The 23,912-nt window shown below is 36.9% G+C and overlaps 1 protein-coding gene across 2 annotated transcripts; it reads right to left on the bottom strand.

The window, feature by feature from the left end:
• Positions 1-5,573: 5,573 nt before the first annotated feature.
• Positions 5,574-18,869, bottom strand: acvrl1 (activin A receptor like type 1). Of its 2 annotated transcripts, XM_024292903.2 has the most exons (10): positions 18,305-18,864; positions 12,450-12,521; positions 11,627-11,872; positions 11,016-11,224; positions 10,446-10,545; positions 10,208-10,354; positions 9,836-10,111; positions 9,509-9,706; positions 8,756-8,886; positions 5,574-6,441 (listed from the first exon to the last, which is right to left on the bottom strand). In XM_024292903.2, the coding sequence occupies exons 2-10, from the start codon at positions 12,517-12,519 to the stop codon at positions 6,295-6,297; spliced, it is 1,524 nt and encodes a 507-aa protein (XP_024148671.1). In that variant the 5' UTR covers positions 12,520-12,521; positions 18,305-18,864; the 3' UTR covers positions 5,574-6,294. The 2 variants fall into 2 exon arrangements, with proteins under 2 accessions (XP_024148671.1, XP_024148669.1); XM_024292901.2 differs by having other exon boundaries at positions 9,836-10,354; positions 18,305-18,869.
• Between the last annotated feature and the right edge of the window lie 5,043 nt (positions 18,870-23,912).

Here is a 23,912-nt window from a genome sequence, read left to right as displayed (position 1 = left end):
ACTCTTTATGTTTAATAAATGACTAAAAAATGAACAGTGAGGAAATACTCATTACAAAAGTACTAAAAATAGCAAGGGCATTACTTATACATTTTTAGGGAAATATTTTATTGAATTCATCACTAATGATTTGCATTACACAGTCCATAATGTAAATGTTCAAAGCAGCCAAGCTTTAAACATAAACAGGAGGGGAAAAATCAAAATAAAATAAACTAAAGAAAATATTTCTGGTTAAATATCCTTTATAAATGTGACTATATAGCATTCAAGACGGTTCAATTTCTGTATATAGTTGCTTCCAGATTACTCACAAAAAGTTATTATTATTATTATTATTTTTGGAAAGAGAAGGAGGATAAAAATAAAGGAGAACACTAAACCTGGAAAAAAATGAAACTAAACAATTTATAAAGATTCAGCATTGTACCAACCGAAGTAAAACTGTGGAATGAATTACACTCAGAGATAAAATTAAGTCCACATGTTTGACAATTTAGAAATATTGACAAAGAAATTATTTTCAATTTTTATAATAAATCATTCAATGAATAACAGTCACATGGCCACTTTTTTCTGTTGATGTCTGAGCCCCATTATAATTGTATTGAATGCTTGGGTATTGAATGCTTGCTGTTGATTGATCTGTCTGACTACTGTCATCAGCCAGTAAATTGTTTTATAATATGTAAATTAACAATAAAAAATCATATTAATTCTGGTTAATTCCCTCTTAGACTTATAGACCTAAAAACCACAATTTCTAATTTATGTGTCTAATAACTGTATCTGTTCTTGAGTATTTTTCCAAGAATAGACAATCTGAGATGGGTATTTTAAACTTCTATTAGCAAGTGTGAACAAATTAATCGACTTAATCAATGAATCGATTTATAGTACTACGATCCAACCGGATGGATCTGTCTAAGGCAAGTTGTTAAAAAAAGGCTTATGCCGTCATAAAATTGTTTTAAAGTGAAATATGTTGATTATGTTGGAAAATACCATCTGGATTTAGATACAATATATTTATTTTACTATAACATAAAAATGACCAAGTGAAAAAGACCAGCAAAATATGATCAAGTCATCATTACAGTCCAGTGTGTGGAAACACTTTGAATTTTGAAAAGATCATTCGGTGTGGTTGAACATTCTAATAATGTTTCGTTTGTATTATTTTGATGTGGAAAAACAACAGTAGGGTGAACTTTATGAAACTACAAATAATCAATTTGAAATTAATTATTGTTTATTTCTTTGTACACATATTTAATTACAAATTATCATCTTACAAGAAATATGAGGAATCTGGAAAACTTCACCTGCCCTGTTCAGTACCAAGTACTTATTTCTGAGTCCCAATGGTTGAATTTTGGTTAAAAATGTCCTTTAGGTCAGTAAATCGGATCGTTCAAAATGAACTAATATTGACTAAAGGTAACCACAATGATAAGAACTGAATTGTTGTTAAAAGAAATTGTTACACCCTTATCTATTAGGAAGCATTGTTTCTGTTGTGTCTCTGGGAATGTTTTACAACCTTTTTGAGCCAAGGTCTACTTTTTTCTTTAAAAGAAATTACACTGAAATGAAAGTGCAAAAACACTGTATTCTGTATTGAAGATGTACCAGTCCCTGCAGGATTTTGGATGAGTTTTTTGTAATATGCACATGATTTGCAAAGCTCATGTGATACAATTGATTTTTATGGGGAAGACAGGCTGCAAGGAGTATCAATAAACCTGCCTGGAGTGTACCAAACGAAGAAAAGAGTCTTTGGTTTTGATGGCCATTAAAGAGTCTTCAAGTTCCAATTTTATTCCACTTTGATTAAATATATGGCCAAGTTGGGTCAGATGACTGACTCGTGTCTCCAGGGGATACCACAACTATCACCACAGACAGATTTAGCAAATTAATGGTTCAGAAACTCCACAAATTCTCTGAAGCTTTGGAAAGTATGTTTTAACTGCTTGTGTTAACGTCATATAGGTTTTTCAAAATGTTTTACAGTTGCTCTTTCAATTTCATTTTTATTTAAAAACTTTTAACATATTTCTATCTGTATTATTATTTCTTTAATTTCGTTTCCTATAGGTGTTTTAAGTAAATGTATTCTGTTTTGTACGCATCCTTTTATACCATTACCAGACAGAGAATGATTGGAGATTTATTGTTAGAGGCACAAAAGTCTCTTTATTTCTTGCACTTTTTGGGTCATAAAAAGTAGTCTTGTCTTTCATGTTTGATTTAAAGCAATTTCATGGATGATTTGTAAGTGAATAGTTACCGAAGTGGCCACTTTTATTTACCTCTTCTACAAAACAATAGTGTAATAATTTCTTCCATTTGCTACAGGTCAAGTTATATTTTAATTGCTTTAAATGGTCTGATCCAATATTGCCTCAAATGTTTACTGAAAATGCAGATGATTCAACAAATGAGTAAAATATTTCCAGTAGCGTATTTCGACAATGTGTGGTGAAGTTTGCGTAACATCATGCTTTAGATGACGTTTTTTTCTTTAGAAACTTCATGAATGTTAAACCACACATTAGAGAGAATAGAAATATACTTTCCATCAAACTAATTTTGACAGGAGACCCTTGACCCAACACCATCAATCAAATTAATTTGACAGGTGACAGATGGCTTAACATAAATTTTGTATAAAATGTATTTAATGTCACCTGTCAAAATGAGTTTGATGGAATGTATGTTCTTATTCTCTCACACATTTTAAGACATAAACATAAATGATCTAAGAAGCTCAACATTATTGCAGTTTTATGAATTTCACAGAAGATAACCTTTAAACTAAAAATAATAAAAACATTGCTTCCTTATTTGTCTGATTTTTAAAAATATAAAGACTAAATTATTCTTTCTTCTCTTACATAACTGCAATTAAAACTCGATATATGGCATTTCCTGTGATAATGCTAGTGTGAATGCTGTAAGCTAAATGTGGCTGCTGACGATGCTAGAGCAGATAGCTGAAAATGTTGATGCTGAAAGCTTGCTCAAATATTAGTTAAATGCCAAATTTTAAAATGGTAAAATGTCTAATTTTGTCAAAACATCGTTAAAATATTTGATAAACTCCAAAATTATCACAAAAAAAATGGAAAAATGTCTAAATTAGCTAAAACAGCTAGCATAATGCTAATTAGCTAAACTCCAAATTACCATACAAAAACTGGAAAAAATGTCTAATTTTCCCAAAACAGTTAGTATGTTGCTAAAGTAAAATCTAAACTCCAAATTCCCCTTAAAACCCCAGTAGTTACTGAACATTTAAAAGTTTAAATTGTGTATCTGGTGTAGAATTTCACAAGTTTCAAAGTGCACAAAGTTTTTGAAGGATTTGAGTAATATCTCATTTATTTTCAAAGGGGCACATTCAATATTTCAAAAACTATAATGTTTATAAGTAAAAAAGTACAAGTAATATCCTGAACGAGGTAAACGTGATGATACCAGGATTACTGAAATCGTTGAAAGTGTGTTTGAGTTTTTACGTGCCAAAAAACGTACGGAAAGGCGCAGGAGAATCACAATAGTGTGAATGCTGCAAAGCACACAATTATAAAAGATTAAAAAATGTTAAAATAAAAAAAAATATGTATGAGAATGATTAGTTTAGCTTTTAAATGAATTAATGCTTGAGTTTTGCAAAAGACTGATTATAGTCAAAAATTATAACCAAAATCAGTCTACTAATGAATGTCTCTGGTGAAGTTAATGGTTTAGGTAAAGATACATTTACCGTAGAGTACCTTTTTTTTGTAAAAGAGTGCAAACATTCAGTAGTACAGAAAGTCATGTGGCGCTTAAATCAAGTGTGTTAACGGCAGATGGAAAACTTTCCTACCACAAAGAAGACCACAAATCTATCCTCTGATGAATTTAGGTTGGAGGGTTATAGGGAAAAAAAGATGAGATAGGAGGCGGCTGACTCATTGTCTTCCTTTGTAGTTCAGAGAAACAGTCATAAATCTATTCATGTTCAATTATGAAACATCTCATAGTGTAGAAGCTGCCACTTGTACACTCAAATTCCGCTCTTTTTTAACTTGAAAACTTCAAGATTTTTTGTTTTTCCTAATTACTTTAAATCACAAGTCAACTGTAGAGTGCAGGAGCCTTTAAAAACGACATCCTCTTGCAGCTTTTAGAGCACATGTGTGACATGCCCCGATGACTAAACAGGAAAAGGCTTTTTTGGTGAGCCAGTGCCACCAGCACATTTATCTGCTGTAAAAGTAGTGCAGGATACAGTGAGCCCAGGTGTTTATAGAGGTGTTATCTTTACTGCTTTGTTCACCTGTACTCCTGTCTGCTCTTCAGCCCCAACATTCATCTTCATATTCTGTCAGTTTTAGCGCTGCTCCATCTGCTTTTTCTTCTGTGTAAATATTTTTGCTCAACAAATCTCTTCATCTTGTCTGATTCATCACATCCCACCTTGGAAAAAAAATACCCAGAGGAGGTAAAAATTTGACAGACACAGTTGGTTTCTGCACCTACAGAGGAAAAGCTTGGCCTCTTTGACACACAACAACCAACATACTGAGTTAAAAATAGCCTCGTCTGACTGACCAGACAGACTGGGACTTTCAGGGTGTATTATCTCTCCGGAGTTTGTTCAACAAGCAGACAGAGACGATGCACGCTCACGCACGTGCACGGAAAGAGAGCAAGAAGAACTGATAAGGGGCGTGCAGAGGGGACAAACAGGATACTGTTACTTTCACCTCATACGTTCCTTAATATTTTTATGGAAAACCAACAAATGAGACCAAAAGTTGAATTTTTTCAGAAGTTACACGTAAAACAAATATAAAAGCATTAAGATTAACAGCTTTAGCTGATCTTTTAACTAATCTGGTTCTTGCCAGTTTACAGATCACACCTTACCATTTTAAAGAACATATTCCTCATACTGTTTGTTCTCAAGCTTAATAAATTAAAGCAGTGCTGTAAGGTTAGAAAAGGTCCAACAAGGTCTGAAAAAACAGAAAAACTGGTTTTTGTTGATGAATATTAGCATGAATTCACTTTTCTTTTGTTTAGAAAAGTTGACATAATTTATTGTGACATAAACTATCCAAAAATGATCAATTTTGATCTCCTTAAGAGGTTTTTAGATCTTAACAAGATTGTCACAGTTACTAAAAATAATTTTAAAAACCCACACAAGTGATCTCAAAATTATTCCACTGTTATTGAAACTTTTAAATATTAATCATATCCATGACCTCAGTAAAAAATCCCCACCTCAACATTTCCTCTGTTTTGTTCATTGTTGAAAAGCCAATGTTAATGTTGATAGTGGAGTCTGATCAGATGTTTCATCCTTCCCTTCTGTGACTATTATCATTTAATAATGAAGTTTTTGGTAAAAAAAAAAAAAAAAATGTATATTTTTTACTTCAATGTTATAAATATTTCAAATAAATATGCAATTTGATAATCCAACATTAAGGCTTGTCTGATGACCTCTGTTGGCCAGTGAGAAACCTGCAGAGATCAGTGGCACAAAAATCCTAAAATCATCACACTGACACTTAAAAAATACATTCCTTTATTCAAAATGTAAAATATGACAGGTTTTTGTGAGTTGTTTTTACAGACAAAAGTGATTGTTATGGTTCTTTTTAAGTTTATAAAATTGTAAAAAGAAAAAAAAAGGCCAAAAAGTATGTAAAATATAATTCACTATTACAAAAAATACTTCTTTTAGAATATAAAACATAGCTAATAACCATTTGATCCATACAGTCTTAAGGCCAATAGAATATATACAACTTGACAGATAAGTCTGTCTTTGTGGTGGCTGGTGAACGCTTGTTTTATTTAACTTAAATATGTATCGTGCTGTTCGTGAGCATAATATTCTATACAAGTTTCATGTTTTTTTTCTTTTTTAAGAGAGTTAACCAAACATTAATGTGCAATGTGGTTCTCAGTGGTTTTGGTCAAAAGTGCTCCCTTATAAATGAGATTCACTTTGTAGGAGTGTGTGCAATCACAGATTTTCCATTTAGTCATCATGTTCGAGGTTGGGGGTGGACGGTAATGAGCGAGGCTGTGGAGAAACTTTGGCTATGCAGCTTCTGTTGCAACAGCAGATGACAGCTGATGCATTAGTGGTTGCAGTTCAGATTTGGTCTTCAGACTTTTTCATTTGAAGGTAATACTGTTTGTGTCAGCGGATGTTAATCTTCTGCCGCTGCTGTAAACTGATGCAAAAGTCGGCGAAGTTTGGAGTGTTTGCACGAGTTCATCTTAGATGTCCTGCTTGACTTTGCTGAGACTGAAGTCGCTGTCGAGGTCCAACTTGGAGAGAGTCTTCTTTACCCGTAAGGCTGTGAGGCGAGCTGTCGGGTTCTTGTACCAGCACTCCTTCATGATCTTCACAAGGGCTGACAGGATCTGGACACAAGCAAAACCCGAATGAAGCATATGTGTGGTGAAGGTGACAGATGAGTTTAAAAAAATTTAACGTAAAGCATTTTAATCCTTGTGATCTCTTATGGGGTCCAGATGACCCCACGCTTATATCGATGTTTGATCCCGCCCATGACAGAGGTGAAGACACCAGTGAAGATAGAAAATCCTTGAAAAAAAAAGTTCAGTGCTCTATCTTGTGGGGTCCAGATGACCCCACTTTTCATGTAAACATGCCTGGTATAGCAGAAGGGATAAGATGAGCACAATATGTCTGGAAGTTCCCTTGAGGCCACCTGAAGGTACGTCATAAAAATGGAACGTACTATTGTTGTGCGTGTGATAAGTAAGGATAATGTAAGTTACACACATGTACAGTTGTGAAGAAATCAATATATTACCATTAAATAATCATCTCTGTCTTAAACAATGTTTATATATTCAATCTTATTAAAAAATGTCTAAAAAAGAAAGTGATTTAATAAAAAAGACTTGAACAAAAATTCATATTTTATTGGCAGTCAATGTTTGGACCTCCTGCCTCCTATTTGCTATTTTTGCTCCTTTAGATGAAATTGCACAATTGAGACATTTTTGTGCAATCTATCAAATTCTTAAATGTGTCCTAGGTGTGAAGTGTTTAAACTTATACACAAGTGGAAATTAATATTGTTTGGAAATCACATTTCATAGAAAGTTTTAAATAGGCTTACATTTTTTGGCGTAAAGTCATCACTTGGATACAGAAGCCAAAAACGGCCTGCCCTACTAATTTTTCTTTTTTTTTAATTGTTTTCTTGTTATAACAAGAGTCACTATCTTGTTATAACGAAAAGACGACATTTGTTTTCTCATTATAGGAAGATAATCGAGAACGAAGAATGAAGAGTCCCCCCTCCCATTTCTGCACGGAGACGCTAAGGCTTCACCTGTTTTAAGTCTCAGTTTGTGGTTAACAAGAAAAGCAGCAGAAAAACACTCCACAAAAGTTGTTTTTAGTCTATTTTTTATTTATTAGTGGATATATGCTCTTTAATTATTTTAATTCCGTCTCATGCGCCAGCCCCCTCCCGTTATTTCCGAAAAAAAACCCCAAACAGATTAATTCAAAGAGAAGAGTTTCTGCATGGTGCGTTCACTGAGCTCCGGACATCAGCAGCAAAACAAAGCAACTTATCAGAGAAAATGTCAAACACCGGAACTGATCCTTTTAAAATCTACTGATTAATGTCTACATTTTCTCTGAAAAACTGCTTTGTTTTGCTGCGGATTGTATAAAACTGACAAAAGCATGGTAGCAGATTGAGCTTGGCCGAGTGGCTGTTTGGGTCCGCTGATGTCCAGAGCTTAGTGAACGCACCATTCGCAGATTCTCGTCGGCCCTGATTTCTGTCAATCAACCTGTTTGTTCGAAGGTTTTAGGGAAATAAAGGGAGGAGGGCTTGTGCATGAGACGGAATGAAGACGTTTGAGGGGCAACTTTTGTGGTGTTCTTCTGCTGTTGGTGTTGTTAACCATAAAATAAAGAGACTTAAAGCAGGTGAAGTCTCGACATCTCAGTGCGGGAAAAGAAGCGGGCGGACGCTTCTTTCTTCGTTACTGATAATCTCGTTATCGTTATAATGAGTTATTATCTTGTTCTCTCGAGAAAATGAAGTTCGTTTTCTCCTGATAACAAGATATTATATAAAAAAAAAAAACGATACAAAAAAGTAGGGCAGGCCGTTTTCGGTTTCCGTACTTTTTGTGTTGTTTAAATTGATATTAAATGTGTGTGAATCCAAATATGTGGGAAAATATACAGGCTTTCACAGGGTGTCCTAACTTTTTACATAACGTTTGAGTGATGGTGTCGTACAGTGCTCTTTACCCCACCCTCTAGCCATTAGTGAGGTGTGTGTACTGGCTCCTTACTGACCGAGTGCAAATGCTGCACGCACTTTGTGCAGGTGATGCATAAGTGCCCATAAGATGCCTGTAGAATGTCCACACAACATACACTCTGATTGTGTGCAAAGAATGGGAAAGGAAGAAATCACTTGAACAGCACAAACTGGCTCCCTGCGGAGGGTTGAAAAAAATAAAAATGAGGGTGAAAAATTTGCATATATATTTTCCTCCTACGTGCCCTCCAATTGATTTACATCTTTCATATTTCATGTGGGTCACCTGCGTGCAAATTTGCCAATATAGATTTACCCATTTTTCACCTGCAGATAGCTCATATCCACCCGTAATGACAGTTGTTGTGACTAAGGCATTACAGGATGTCTAAGTGTGTGTGTGTGTGAGGAATTACTGGGTGGGAGTTGAGCCGGTTGTGCAGACTGGGCCGATGCTGATCCACACACACAACCTTCTTCATCTCCTCAAAGCTGGGATCTGACGGCACCATGTCAAAGAAAGGAGGACGGTACTCCTCCACAATCCCTTCAAGAACACAAAAAGAATACTAACTTATACATCATGCACTTTTTTTTGTAGGAAGAGAGCTGGAACACTTCAATACAAACAATTAAAAAGTTTTAAAAAATCTGTTATTTGAAAAGTTTTATCTTCTTGTTCATTTCAAACATTTGAGCCTGACGCTGTAGTTTGATAAAGTAAACAAAATACAGGGAAGATATCAATTCCCTGAAGACATCACTCATCTGTATGAGTTCTTATATGTGAATAGATGTGCGTGGTTATGTGTATGAATCTAAAAATGTGTGCACAGAAGTCTGGACTATGTAGTAGTCAGTGCTGACACCAGATAGGACTGTTTATAATTACTGGTGTGCTAATCATGAGAGGATAGTGGAAACAAATACAGGCTAGAAAAACAGAGGACTGACGAAAAACGAGTGACTGACATCTTATAATGTGTTTGCTTACAGGGTAGAAGACACAAAGTAGATGAGAGAAATCTAATATAATCTATGGAAGGAAAATATGTCACTTTTGCAGGATGCATGACTGTAGATTGATAAACCCGCGTTTATGAAAAACATTCCTAATCCTCTCTGCAGATGGGTGTAAGTTCAGAAGATTTAGACTGTTGTCGCCTCACCATTGACGATAGTTCTGCGGGATATTTCCCAGAATACCAGGCCCAGAGCCCAGATGTCAGTCTGTTTGTAAGACTCAAAGACGTCCACACGAATGGTCTCATCCAGGACCTCAGGGGCCATGTAGCGCTTGGTCCCCACACGAGGGTTGTTGCCCACATCCAGAGAATCATGAGCCTGAGTGTGGATCACAGCCAAACCTAAAGAGCACAGGTGGAAGCTTTTGGTTGACCTATTTACATTTTTTTTTTTTTTTTTTTTTTTACCAAAGTAGGAAAAGTTTCAGATATATCTACTATAACTGGTGTAATCTCCAGAGTAATTCTGACCTAGATCAGCGATGCAGCACTGTCCGTTCCGCTTCACAAGGATGTTTCTGCTTTTCAGGTCTCGGTGGGCGATCGCTGGCTTTTCCTGGGAGCTGACAATCTCAGTGTGGAGGTGGACCAGGCCACAGGCCACGGACAGACACATCCTCAAGCAGCTCTCTGGCTCTAGGCTACTGTATTGCAGGAAATCATACAGTGAACCCAACTCGTGAAAGTGGGTAACGAGCCACAACTGAGTGCTGGAGTTCTTGGATGTCATGTCTGAGGCTATAAAACCTAAAAACCAGAAAAAAAGGGATGGTTTAAAGGGATTCTGTACAAAGAGGATATGTTTTTTTGGTAAAATGATCCTCAGAGGTTTAATTGCAGTACCAAGAATGTTATCATGGCGTAGCTGAACAGTATTGTAGATCTCCGTCTCCCTAAACCAGGACTGCTCGTCCCTCGAGGAGAAAATCTTGACAGCTACACTTTCTCCCATCCACGTTCCCCTCCACACCTCCCCATATCTGCCTTTTCCTGGAAACAGAGGGACACAATGAGACAGTTGTAAAGATCTACATACATCAGTGAATACTTCTTTTAAGAAATGCATAAAGAGAAAACTCACCAACACATTCAACGAGTGAGATTTGTCTAGCCATTGTCCTCTGGACTAAATATGGAAGTCCTGTCCCACTTCCTGATGTGCAAAACTCTTTGAAAATATCCTAAGTAAGAGAAAGTAAGCAGAAATGTCATATATATACATACAGAGCCGGACCTGGGCATAGGGGAGCTAGGCGGCTTCCTAGGGCGCCATCTGCTGGAGGGGGTGCCAAATTGCAATGATTTTTTTTTAACAGTTTGTCAACACTCATTTAGGTAAAATGTAAAAAAATGTAATAAGTAAAATCATAGATAAAATTTTTAAAAAAGTTTGGCATATTCCTCAATCAAGCCCCTTCAATCAAGAAGTTACTTAATAGTACTATAACATTGTTATAAATCCGTTATTGTAGATTTTTAAAAGCTACATTACATAAATAATAAATAAATGGCTTGATGGCCACAAAAACATGAAACATTTTTATTTTTTTAACAATAAAGTGAGGTTTCATGGCTATTGGTGGGTTTTAGTCTGTAAAAACTGGACTTAATAGATGTTTTTTTTGCCCTGTAAAGAAACAGTGTTCCTTACTCCATATGATGGGTCCTCTCCAGTGGGGACTTTGATCAGGGTGGTGTCATGGTCTTCGAGGTCTTTCTGTCTGCAGGGTGCATGTCGAAAGCGCAGGAAAAGAACAAAGCCCACAACACTTAAGGTTGTGAGCAGGAGCAGGGAGGACACGCTGATCCACATCTCTGGGTGGAGAGGCTCTGGAGGTGGAACTGTTGTTGGATCCCCATCTAGAGAACAAAAATATATCAAAAGAGTTTAGAAAAACAGGAAATGTTTCATCCTTGGTAGAATTCCAAATGGAAAGATGACGTTTTTATAAAACATGCCAGAAGTTTTTGTATGAACTTACAGCAAGTGGCCACTAGGGGGAGGCAGTTACTACTTTAAGGTTTGTTTAAGGTCTTAAAGTGCAATGAACTGTTGCTCCAAACTGGACAAAATTTAAAATGTACTTTAATCACTTGTTAACCTATTAGCCTAAAGTAGAACATAAGTTCTTCAGTGTAATTGTAGTTAGGTGGTCATTAGTGTATATTATGAAGCCTCTGATTGAAGACACTCTACTATTAAAATATAAAGAGGATGCATCATCAGCGCTGCACGCGCTTTTCAAATAATTTAGTACTCACTTATATTTGGAGGCGGTGTCATTAAGGCATTGCATTCATTTTCCTTGCAGCAACGGACAAAAAATCCCTTGAAGGAGCCCGAACACTGCTCTTTGTAGTGCCGCTTGGAGAAACACCCCCGTTCCTCTTCGCCGTGCACCCACGTGTAGAAGCAGTAGTCTCCGATGCAAGTTCCATTCTGACACGTGCCTTTAGTGTTCTCACAGGTGCACAGCAGCTTCCTGTCGTCGGCATCATCGTTGATGTCTGAGGGACACAGCAGGTAAACATAATAGAAATAATATAAGCGTTTGATTGGTCACTTGATACAACTCCAGTAAGTAAGTAAGCACCATATAGAAGACAATTGTGACGACTTCAGTTTGAACGTATGTATAAAAGAAATGGTTAAACTATTGTGCTGCTTTGGATTAAAAATAAAAGTAATCTTATCTCCAGCTGCTTTGCCCTTTTGGGACGGAGGAAATACCACAGATCTTGTTGATTGTGTGAGCAGAATGACATAAGCACCTGCAGACAGCCTCTTGACAAGAACTCTGCAGCAGTCTGACATACTTTAGGTGGAACTTTCACAGCCTCTTTTGGACTGAGAGGCAGAAAGTCTAATTCACTCAGCTTTCAAACTGGATTAGACAACTTGGCTTTGCCTCTTCCTAATAGACGAGCTCTAAACAGACATCATGTCCAAGCTTGTTAGTTGGACACAGTAGTGTTTGTTGTTGAAAAATGCAAAAGATAATCATTAAACATATATATTTTTGGAGGATTTAGATTCTAACCCCTTTCTGAAACAGATCTAGAATGTCATTTTAACTGAACTCACCTGCATGTGTGTCAGAAATCCAAAGTAAAAGTCCAGCTAGCGCCAATGTGAGCAGAGCAGAGCTCCCCATCTCTGTGAAACAGCAGCAAAGAGAGAAACAGTTCTCGCGTTTAGATCCATCATTTTACTCTCCTCAACAGGAACCATCAATATATCTTATTTCTGGTCTAGTAAGATGACATCTACCTGCTCAAATGCAGCTAACTGAATGATGGTGCCTAACATTTCAAAGCTGAGGTTTGAGGAAACAATGAGGTCAAAAACAACAGCTGGAGGGTCCAGCCTGTCTGCCTTTGCAGTAATTGCCCTGGGTGGGAAAAAGGGGGCTGAGGGGAAGCGGGCTGAAACAGCACTCTAGTGTGTTTGTGTTTGTGCTCTCAGACTGAATGTGGCGCTGTGCTACCCAGACTCCAGGCCTGATGACTCCAAGACTCCTTTGCTTACAGAGTAAATATTGTTGGCTATGCTTCCTGCCATTGAGTGGCCCCACCCGGCGGGCCGACCAGACTCGCGTCTGCTCATTGTTTGGGGCTGCAGTCTTCAGAGTCACGCAAGAAGAAAAGAAAAAAAACGGTACATACAAGAAGGCTGCAAAAAGAGCCTAAAAATAGGAAAAGAACAGTAATCCAAGGAAGAAAATCAATTCTCTGTACATGCAGCACGGCACTTTTAATTAACATGGAATCTGATAATAAGATATTAAAATCTAGAAACACAAGGGAGAAAAAAGCTAAAAATTGCTAAAATTACTTAAAATTGAATGTTATACATCATAAAAAGAATAGTTCTAAGCAAATAGTTTGCATTTTTGTAGTTTCAGTATACTTAACTGCAGGTCATTTTAATTTTAATGATACATTAATAAGTGGAAATGACTCATTTTAGAACAAAATGTGAACAAAACAATAATAAAATCCTGGTACAAGTTACTTCATCTTAATAAATTAAGATAAAATCTAAAACTAGCACTTATTCTTAGAACATAAACCAAAAGTTTTGTTTCCAAACTAATAATAATGAATGCCAGTCTCACTTGTCAACATTTACAGAAATTTAAAATACTTCCTTAAAATTGAACCACAAAAATACAGTGGAGTTTGAGTCTTTTTTGAGTTGTGAATCAAGTTTAGGACTGAGTCAAAAATTATTTTGACTCATTTTAATAATATTTTCCTTATTTCTAGCTCAAAATGAGACAAAAAAATCTCAATTGTGGTGATTTTGAGAAAAACTTGGAATGGTGTAGAACAAAGATGAGTTTAAACAATCTAAAACCTGGAAAAATATCTTGAATGCCCAAAAAAAAAAAAAATAGATCTCGAATAGTTTAAAGTGTAGCTGGGTAAAAGGTTGTTATAGATTTCAATAATTACTTTTAATGGCATTTATTGAAAGAGCTACAAAACAAACACAATAAATAAAAACATAAAGGTTTGACAAATTTGTCCATCCTTTGTCTTTTTGAATTTTCAAGCTTGTGTTGGTTTAAAGCTCTATTGAATTGGAAAAAAGGTCAAAAAGTGATGTCATGTTCTCTAGGAAGACACAGTTTAAAAAAGCTTAAAAAAGTACTTTTGATGGCAATATATTGAAAGTTTAGTCTTCTCTATAACGTTGCTTCAGTACATGAGGGATTCGAAGGATCCATTCAATCATTTAATTTCAGACTTTCTCATGACAAACTTTCTTTTTTCTTTTTTAGATTTAATCCCACAATTAAGATCGATATCCTCTGACCAGACTTGTCTTGGCTGAAGGATAACTGTCCTCACTCTTGAGTGCAGAATGCGTCACATAGTAAACACACAAGTTGACGGTCTTCTGTTTAGCTGGTCCTCCAGCTGTGAAATGTCCTAATTACCACCACTCCCCCTCCGTGCCTGACAGACAGCTGGTATGGGGTGATCATGCCGATAATCTGTGTTGTGCTTTTGCTAAGTGTGGTGTTGTGCATGGCAGTCAGACATGCCCACTCTGGTTTGTGTGGCTGGAGGGCATTGTCTGAGAAATCTCCAGGTTTACTCTGATGGAACGGTGCAAACACAGACAGAGCTGCCAAGCTCTGGCCTTTTTGTTTGGAGATGATTTGTGGTTTTGTATGTTGAATACGATAATAAATTAGAATATTTGTACATTCCTGCAGCGATGCACAGTTTGACTTTGAAGTAAACAGCTTAGAAGATTAGTTTCCGAAAATAAAAAGATGACTATCTTAGATGTTTCCCACTTGTTAGTATTATTCGTTCTCTCCAGGCAGAGTGATAGCATCTCCCTTGTTAATGCTCCTATTACCCTTTCAGATTGTTGACAGCAACAATCACTTATTATTAGTGACTGATGATGTCCTTTTATCTTGACATTGTCCTAATATTTATATATATATTTTTGCTTTTAAAGAAACTCTTCCACTAGTTGAATATCAACGAGTCCAGAAAGTTCCTGGCTATTTTTCCTAATTATTATGAAAGCACAAAAAATGTTGATTAGTTCTCCTTTGACCATAAAATAGATTCATATTTTGTCACTTTTTTGGTAGCAATAGTTATGTATTTTTCAGACAATGTCAGGACTCGATTCCCATATTACACACTGTAAGCTAAAACTGAAATATGTCGAATTTTCTTTTTAATTCATACTTTCTGTTGATTAGCATACATTGCCGGGAAACTGAATAAACTCTATACAAAGTATCATTAATTATAAAGAAAAAAAGAGACATTAAGCACAAATATCTCAAAGGGAAAACTCATCAAATTTGAATAAACTTTATTTGTGGATTTTGTTGTATTTTCCTGGATTGTTAATTTATTTACAAAGCATCATGCTGCTCTTGTATATAAATTGTTATCTATATTTGGTATAACATATTACTTATTTTTAATATACAAATTACAAACAAAAAGAGCAATCAATGTGTTTGATCTCTGTGTCTGATAAGACAAAAACTTGACATATGTAAGCTTCACTCTATAAATGTTTTGTTTAACGTTGGAGTAACACTCTGATGATGGCCCAGCTCATGTTTCTATAGAGTAGACCTCTAGCTCTTATCAGTTCATATTATTCTGAGTTTATCGTCTCAATTTAAGCCGTGCACTTATTTATCTAACTGGAACTTGAGAACCACTTTCTCTGACGTTGCCAAAAGTTCTCCAAAGCTCCCTTCAATCTATTTGGTTAAGAAAAAATTACATGTATATATCATATAGATATGAAAGTATGACTCATATTTCTGCACAGATTATCACAGATCTATAATAGAGATAAATTAGATAATATAGGAATTGATTTCTTAAGGTGATTAAGTCCTTGAACAAAAGGTCTTGTAAAGAATCCATCATCCTCTAAACCTGCTTAATCCCTGATGTGAGTACAGGGATGCTGGAGCCTATCCCAACCACTGTCAGGCAAAGGTGGATGGTTTACCAGTCCATTGCAGGGTCACACAGTCCCACATTCACACCTAGGGACATATTAGTTTCACCTCTCAACCAACGGACCTGCTGTGAGATGAGTGTTAACCACTACCCCACCATGCCGCCCCCATCAATATAGCAATTTAATTGAATTATTTCAAATCCTAACAAAAATACATCCTCTTTTTTTATTTTAGTAGTTTAATTAAGGTATCAAAAACATCAGCAGCATGAACTTGTCTTTAAAACTGTGTTGGTGTTCTATTTATTTCTCTTTGGAAATCAAATGAGCTAACTCTCTTGACAATGACATTGTTTCAGAATAAAAGTTTGTCAAATCAAATCAAATATTTCTGTCAGATAAAGCTAAAAAGTTCAGAGAAAATCATTCGTCAAAAGTCGCCTTTTGAACACTTGTCTTATGTGGTTTGAGCTCAGCGGATGAAAACCCTATTTTTCAGTGAACACCACCACGCTACAAACCACAAGGGCCGTATTTTATGAACCAGCGGAGCTTCCTGAGTCAAACAGCCTCCGTATCAGTGGTGATGAATCTGTGAGTCCGGAGGAAGAGCGGCATAAACACAACTCCACCCACAGACTGAATTAATTCTCCGTAGAGCAGCATTTTGTTAGGTATCATTTCATCACGGAAAGTGGACCGACATTGTCAGCGACTGCAGCAGTCTAAGTCTTCCTCTGCTCGCCTCTGTTCATAGCTACAAACACAGGACTCAAGGGAAAAGATTCATTGTCATCTCTTCCTCTCATCTGCACAGCTGCACTCTGGGAGACCGATTTCTCATTCCATCATGATGACTGTGTGGTTACAGTGGTGGATTGTGGGGCCATGCCACAGCACGACTGTCTCCTTCTGCCCCTTCTCGGGGCCTCAGCGCACCAACAAACTCTTTTAACTCTTTCTCCGGGAAAAAAAAAAACAAAACACACTGTGATGCATTTCTATAAAAAGCTGACGATTTTACAAAAAAAAAACAACCTAAAATTTGCAATTCAGCTCCTCTGATCATCTGCAAGTATAATGAAAATGATAAAGATCACTCGCTCCCTGCAGGCTCTGACGTGCACTACCCCTCTAAAGAATGAAAATGACAAATATGACACATATGCTACATACACAAACATTTCCCATCCAAAAGACAGCAAAAAGAAAAATTAGTAGTAAAATCTGTAATATGTAATTGACAAGCATGTGTCTGGCAAAAGAGGAAGCACGATGACCTGCAGTCTGAGAGGCCAAATGTCGCCTTGGATATGTTTGTGGAGGATGGGTGAGAAAAGCAGAAATAGAGGGAGGAAAGTAGCAAAGACTGACATATTTTCAAAGTAAAATGGCTAAAATTAAGCAGATATGAATAAGCATCTAATCAAAAAAGAAATAAAGCTCCAATTTAAATCTCAACTTTAAACCCAAACACTTGATCATTGTGTTTATCAGACCTCATAATATTAGCATGCTTTTATGTTTATGTAAATATGCATGAAGTCGTAACAAAAACATGTTTCTTACGTTCATTTCAGAGAAATGTGGTAACACTTTATAATATGATTCCTTAACAAGCTTTATTAACAAACATTATTAATGTGTTTATAGTGTTAGTAAGACATTTATTAGCACAATAAGCTGAATAAGGTTTATTAACATACTAAGAATTATTGCCATCTAAAGCAAGGGTGTCAAAATCCAAAACACTCCTTAGGTCGCGGGCTAAACAGGATAAACTTCTATTGAACACACTAAAACTACATTATTAAAACTGTAAAAATGTAACCTTTTAACATGGATTTTAATAAAAACAGGCAGGAATACTATTCCAGAATAAATCAATGTAAACTTTAAATAACTTTCAATATTTTACTCTCCGTAAAAATATATTTTGTCAAAATTATTCAAGTTAGAACAATAAATTAGGATGATCTGGAGGGCCGGATCCGGCCCCCTGGCTTTGACTTTGACACTTGATCTAAAGTGAGACCATTGTCAACAAATAATAAACTGCTTAAAAGATTAAAACAAATGTATTAACTATCTGTGTCAACATTAGATTAAGTGTTTTGCAGCACCTCATCTAAAGTGTTAAAGTAGTAAATGTTATCAACATTTCATCTTAAAACTGCTTAGAATTATTTTGTTCTAAATACAAGTTGTAAAATCAATCAGTGATCTATAAATACACGTAAAACTTGTCTATTTTAAATAAGAATGTACCTGCACACATTGTAATTAGGGAAATTAATAGTTTTGGTTTTGAAAGAGGAACAAAAAGGGTCAGAATATATCAGATTAATGGTAAAAATTGTGATTTTAACACCTTTTCTGCACCTTAAACACATTTAAGGATATTAAAAGGCAATTCAGTGTTTTTCTGTACATTTCAGGCTATAAACATAAGGACTAGAATGGATCAGGCGCCTTACCTGTTTTCCTTTTAACTTGACAGATGTAAACACCTCATATCAGAGACACATCAGGCGTTCCTCTATCCAAAAGTTAGTTTGAATGCATGTTCGATCCACGGAGCTTCTTCACATCCTCCACTGACGCCTTCTTTAAGTTCATCCGCACTTTTCAACACCTTCCACTCAAAACAAAGTCCACGTAGCAGCAGCAGACGCGGTAAATATGTCTCGTGAGTGGAATAAAAGAGCAGAGGCGGCCGGCTGGGTCCCGGCAGGTCGAAGGAACAGCGAGCTGAAGAACCCTATCTCATCTCGGTCCAAATCTGCGCTGATAAACCCTCGACACGAACATGGTCGCGGCTCCTGAAGCGCTCTGCTTCCGCCTCGACTTCTTCACGAGTGACAGGAACTTCTTGTAAAAGTAAGAACGCTGTCTTTGCTGGAGATTAAAGGCAAGATTAGAGATTTTTTAAATAGTATAGATTTTTTCGTCCCACCCCTTATTGTCCCGCACTGAGTCTGCTCTGGAATGTGTTCTCTTAGCGGTTTTCCTGTTGCTTGCTAAACCTCTCATTTTCCTTTTCCCTTGTGGACTTGTGTCTGCACTGCACTGACAGGAATGTGCGCCAAAGACCTCACAAGCACAGAGAAGCAGCGTTTACAACGAGCATGTTCCAGTCTTCTCACAAACTCGTTTGTTTAGGAGCCCAGAACCTTCATTGTGAGTTTTCCATAAGAAGTAGGGGTATTATGATTCATTTTAACCATTCAATTCAAATCACAATTTGTGGTTTACGATACGATTCATAGTCAATATTGTTTTTTAGTTTTTTTTAACAATACGATTCACTATAGTCCACCCAAATGAAACATATACCACACCTTATGGTCAAGTGGTAAATGAGGTATACTTGTATAACCCACATGGAGCCCACAGCACTTTCCACACATTTGAATGTAATGATAGCTGGTTGGATCGTAGGAATATAAATTGATTAATTGATTGTTACACCCAGGGGTGTCACTAGGTTCTAAGAATAGGGTGACTTAGCCCCCAAGAGATGCACATACCTAGCAAACATTTCCCATATGGCTTACATTTGAGCTGAATTGGTGGGCCCCAGGTGGGTTAGTCCGCAGGTTCCATGGTGGCCCCCCATGTTTGCCCACACTGGCTTGAGTGGGCACTCAGTAGTCCGACTTGCTGTGAAGCGGAGCTCGCTAACTCGCTAACTCGCTACGCTGTCCACCGGGCGGCTGCTTAGCGTAGGGACCCAGACCACTGAGTCCCCTCCTAAGCCGTGTGGACAAACACAGATGGGGCCACCATGGAACCCGCAGACAAACCCATCTAGGGCCCACCAATTCAGCCCAAAGTTAAACCATATGGGACCCACATTGAAATGTTCGCTGGCTAGTATGAATGAACTTGGCGCATGAGCACTAAGGCCCAATCCAAATCCTTCCCTTCGCCCTACCCCTGCATTTAGGTTATGTCCCCATTTGGGCAAACCTGGCTCGGGTCTATGGGGAAAAAAATACAAAAGGGGACAATAACAAAAACATGACACCAATGAGAATAAAAAGAACACAGTTTTTAAATAAAGGAAATCCTGTGTCCTCAAACGAAATAACAAAAATGAAATAATTAGTGTGCTGGTTCAAGCAAAAGACAAACCAAAGAGAATTGGAACCTTGGCTAAACATAAAATAAGTCAGGGAGACTGCTGACCCAGCCATGTTGACCGTCTGAGTCAGCAGCTCCTTGTTAAGGGCTGGCTAACCAAAATCTAACTAAAGAAAACAAATAAACAAAACCTGCAAACTAAGACTACCAAGGTACAACCCCAAACTAAAATAACAAAACCCAGTTGTGTAAGACTGCTGAGGACAAAGAGGGGAAAAAAAGAACAAACCGAACCAGCACAACTCAAAGTAAAAACCCCAATGCTACACAGCCTACTGCTCTGCTCCCTGCCTGCCTTGGTGAGGCGCTTCCTCTGCCTTAAATACCTGGCAGGTGCTAATTAAGATCATTTGCCCCACATGCCAGCAGAATGTCAGGGCATGTTGAAAAGGTGCAGCACAGAAGCAGCAGGACGTAACACCCTCCAAGCAGTGAGTAATGGAAAAATAGTCTCTCCGAGTTCGGACGTCATTTCCACTCGATGATGGCATCAATAGTCGCTGGTCAGATAGGTTAGCACGGAACATCCAGTGCTTGAATATTCATAACAACAGTGATTTTATAACTTTAAAAAGGTCATGCTAAAACAAAAAGTAATTACTTGCATTTAAATGTAAACTTCTGGGCTTCAAAACGCACCTCTGTGAAGAAAATTTGCTTCTTTGTGGCTAAGCGTGACACAGAACCCCCTCGCCACAGAGGGCTCTGTATCCCTCCGCTTGGAGGGTTGGCCCATAAAAAACTATCTTGGAGACCCCTAGCACTACAAACACCCCTACAAATGGAGGGGTAGGGAGAAGGGAATACTTCGGATAGGGTCTAAATTTAACAAACAGAAAACAAGGACACAAGGAAATTACTTTTTAACTGTTTTGGACAAACATCTTAGGTCCCCAATAAATTCATTGTTTTATGTCTGTCTGATTCTGATTCTTTTTTAATAGACATAACTGCAAGAGTGTGAAGTCTTTTCTGACCAGTTGTTTGATGGAGTGTGGTCGATGCAGTGCACGAACGCCTCGTTTCCACTGAGCGGTCTGGTGTTTTAATCCTTTCCACTGTAAAATGAACCCAGTAAATAGTTCTGACCCGTACCTCTCAAGGGCCCCCATCCGTTGTAGGTCCATAGAAAAATAGATCCTATAAATATTTTCCTGTAATATTTGTCTGAAGCACCAAATAAGAAAACACACTCAATAGGATTGAGGGGTCAGGTATGTACAGAGAAATCCAGATGGGAATCTGGAGCACAGCAGGAGGGTCGTCCAATCAGCAGGGGGCAGTCTCAGCAATAGGCAGGAGCAGAAGGGGAGCTAAGACTTGAACAAGTAAACTAGTAAACCCTGCCGATGCTATCTTTTACAAAAAGTTTGTAGCAGTGATATTGGCAGGTCACAAGCTCTTTGCTCCTCCCCATTGCGATGCATCCACTTGTAGGTGACTAGATCCTCGTTTTACTCATCTGGGCTGGCATCTTGCTTAAAGCTGTACACCTAGATAGCTCCAATATTGGTTACCATTTTTGTTTCACTTGTAATGTAAGATTGGAGATGTGAGGGGCTCTAAGTTAACAGGAGAGCGTACTACTGCCACTCTACAGAAATTATGTCCTAAAAAAATGTCAGTTTTTAAAACTTAGGCTAAAAACAGCATAATCATAATAAAAAGACCACTGGGAACACTTTTAAATGAGATCAAAATGTGACTGGCGTGGGATTTTATTCCCCTCTTGTGTTGCTCTGCAACCGTTTTTACCTCCAAAATTTAAACGTTCAGTTGCTGAATTTAGAGGGCAGTCAAGGCTGTGACAATCGGATGAGTTCCCCGTGGTTGTTGCATCACAAGGTGTTAAAAGACTATATACACTCAGACTCTTGATTTGAATGAGCAGGAAATGCAGAAGAAAACTTTACCCCTCAACTACTTACGTTTCCGTTTGAGCTGACTTAACTACTTGAAAACCTTGTAGCTGTTTGATTGGAGGTTGTACCTGATATGAATACTAACCTCAATGAAAAAAAAGTACACCACTCCATCATTAGCATGCTGCATGCACCACTTGTAAACCGTCTCACAATTTAATGCTGTCCAAGAGTTATTTTTTGTTATAAAATTCCAAACTTTAGTATTTTATTTGTGATTTAGCCTTTAAGATGCTGTAGCTTCTAGTATTGATATTCATACTTGCACATGGTGTTTGTTTCCTTTGGAACTCAAATTAGTGTTGTTGTAGCTGTAGCTGACATAGCACACTATCAGTCTAAAAAATGTCTATGGTTTTAGAATCAGAGATTTCAGGTGCATCAATGAAATAGCTTTTTTCTGAATTGGAAAAACTATTTGGATACCATTTTGCAATGCTACTCCAATATATCTAATTGATACTAACGTAATTTAATCATCTTTTATACTTGTATAAAAATACTTTCATCCTGTTTATTTAGGATGTGATGCATTGAAAGGAGCAGAATAATTAAACCGTGTTTGTCAGTGTGTATCTTGAATACTTACATCTGTCAGAGAACTTGCATTGTGGGACAACGCTACATTCAGTGAAGCCAGATGCCTGTCAGATAAATTCTTCTTCTTGCTTCTCAGGCTCTGTTATCTCTTATGGTTGCAGACACAGCTGGGAGCTCTCACATAGACTGTCCAAACTGCCATGTTGGAAAATAAATCAGTCATTCTTTTTAATTCACCGCTTATTTTTCTTTTCCCACAAATCCATGTACACAAAACTCCCAGTTGTTGCCTAATCTATAAGAACTATTTCAGTACCTTACTGGAAATTGGAATTGGAAATGTTTTTTTTTTTTTTTTTTAACTAAGAATAAAAAAAAATGCACAAATGTTGATATTTAATGGTGGATGTCATGGTGTGTAACTAACTTTCAACCTCAATCTATTAGACGAAGTCTGATTCTATGTGCTGGCAGTAAAGTTTTTTTTTTTTTTTTACAATTTAGTAACTTCTTAATCGTATTACTTCCATGCGGGTTAGACTATATACTCTATAGATCTTTAGCCTCTGATTTAGATTTCCTCTCCATATAATTTAGACCACTACTTGTCAGATACAAAGTGGAGTGGAAAGGTTCTCAGGGTTAAGAGTAAATGGATCAGCCTTTAGGTCTTTTTTTAACATTAGTGTTAAGGCTGACTTAAACACGTCCTCGCCGCATTTAGCTGCTGGAATTTCAGACAACCTTAAAATAACAGGAAAATGTTGAAAAAAACTGCATAACAGTCTATGGTTCAGTAAAACGCACTTTGATTTCTGCATATGCTGAACAGCAATTGTTAAACACTAAATTCTGTGAATTTCATTCTGTGATTTTTCTCTGTGACTTCAGAGAGGCTTTTATTTTGAAGGCTGACCTCAGGCCACCAGGTTCCTCTTTGCGGAGAGGAACAGTGGTATAAAAACAAAACATGACAGCGCTTCTTCACACATGACCACAAAAGCAAGAATTTTCTTCTACTGAAACTCAAAATAAAACGTAAAATATTATAATAAAAGAAACTGAACAGCAGATTTGATGTAAACAACACGTCTTTCAGAGATGGAATGTCTCATCATTGTTGATTAAATATAATGGTTGTGTAAAGATCCACATTGGATTAAAAGATTACTGGCAACCAGGGTTCAAATGTCAAATCAAGTCCCTCCACGCACCTGCCTTACAGGCTGCCTTAAGACGCTCACTGTTACTTAATCAATAGTAATCAAAGTTCCATTCCGTCAAGTTTAAACTCTGATAAAATATTATTTTGTACTGAATCAACTATAAGGTGATTTATTTAAATTTAGTATATATTGTTACCACAAGATATTCAAATCTCAGTATTTTTTCTTGATTGAGGAACAAAAACAAACTTATTTTTGCATTAAAGTTCAAAAGATGAAAATATTTATTCCATATGAGGTATTTGGACATT

This window comes from Oryzias melastigma, linkage group LG7 (assembly GCF_002922805.2).
Source record: "Oryzias melastigma strain HK-1 linkage group LG7, ASM292280v2, whole genome shotgun sequence".
In the NCBI taxonomy this organism is placed as follows: Eukaryota; Metazoa; Chordata; class Actinopteri; order Beloniformes; family Adrianichthyidae; genus Oryzias; species Oryzias melastigma.
This window is presented reverse-complemented; position numbering and strand designations above follow the sequence as displayed.

Bases quoted from the DNA above. Each gene is read 5' to 3' on its own strand.
- acvrl1 (XM_024292901.2), bottom strand. From the start codon at position 12,519: ATGGGGAGCTCTGCTCTGCTCACATTGGCGCTAGCTGGACTTTTACTT. The intron at 11,873-12,449 runs GTGAGTTCAGTT...TGTGTCCCTCAG, and splicing joins GATTTCTGACACACATGCAG to ACATCAACGATGATGCCGAC. The intron at 11,225-11,626 runs GTGAGTACTAAA...TTTGTTCTCTAG, and splicing joins GACACCGCCTCCAAATATAA to ATGGGGATCCAACAACAGTT.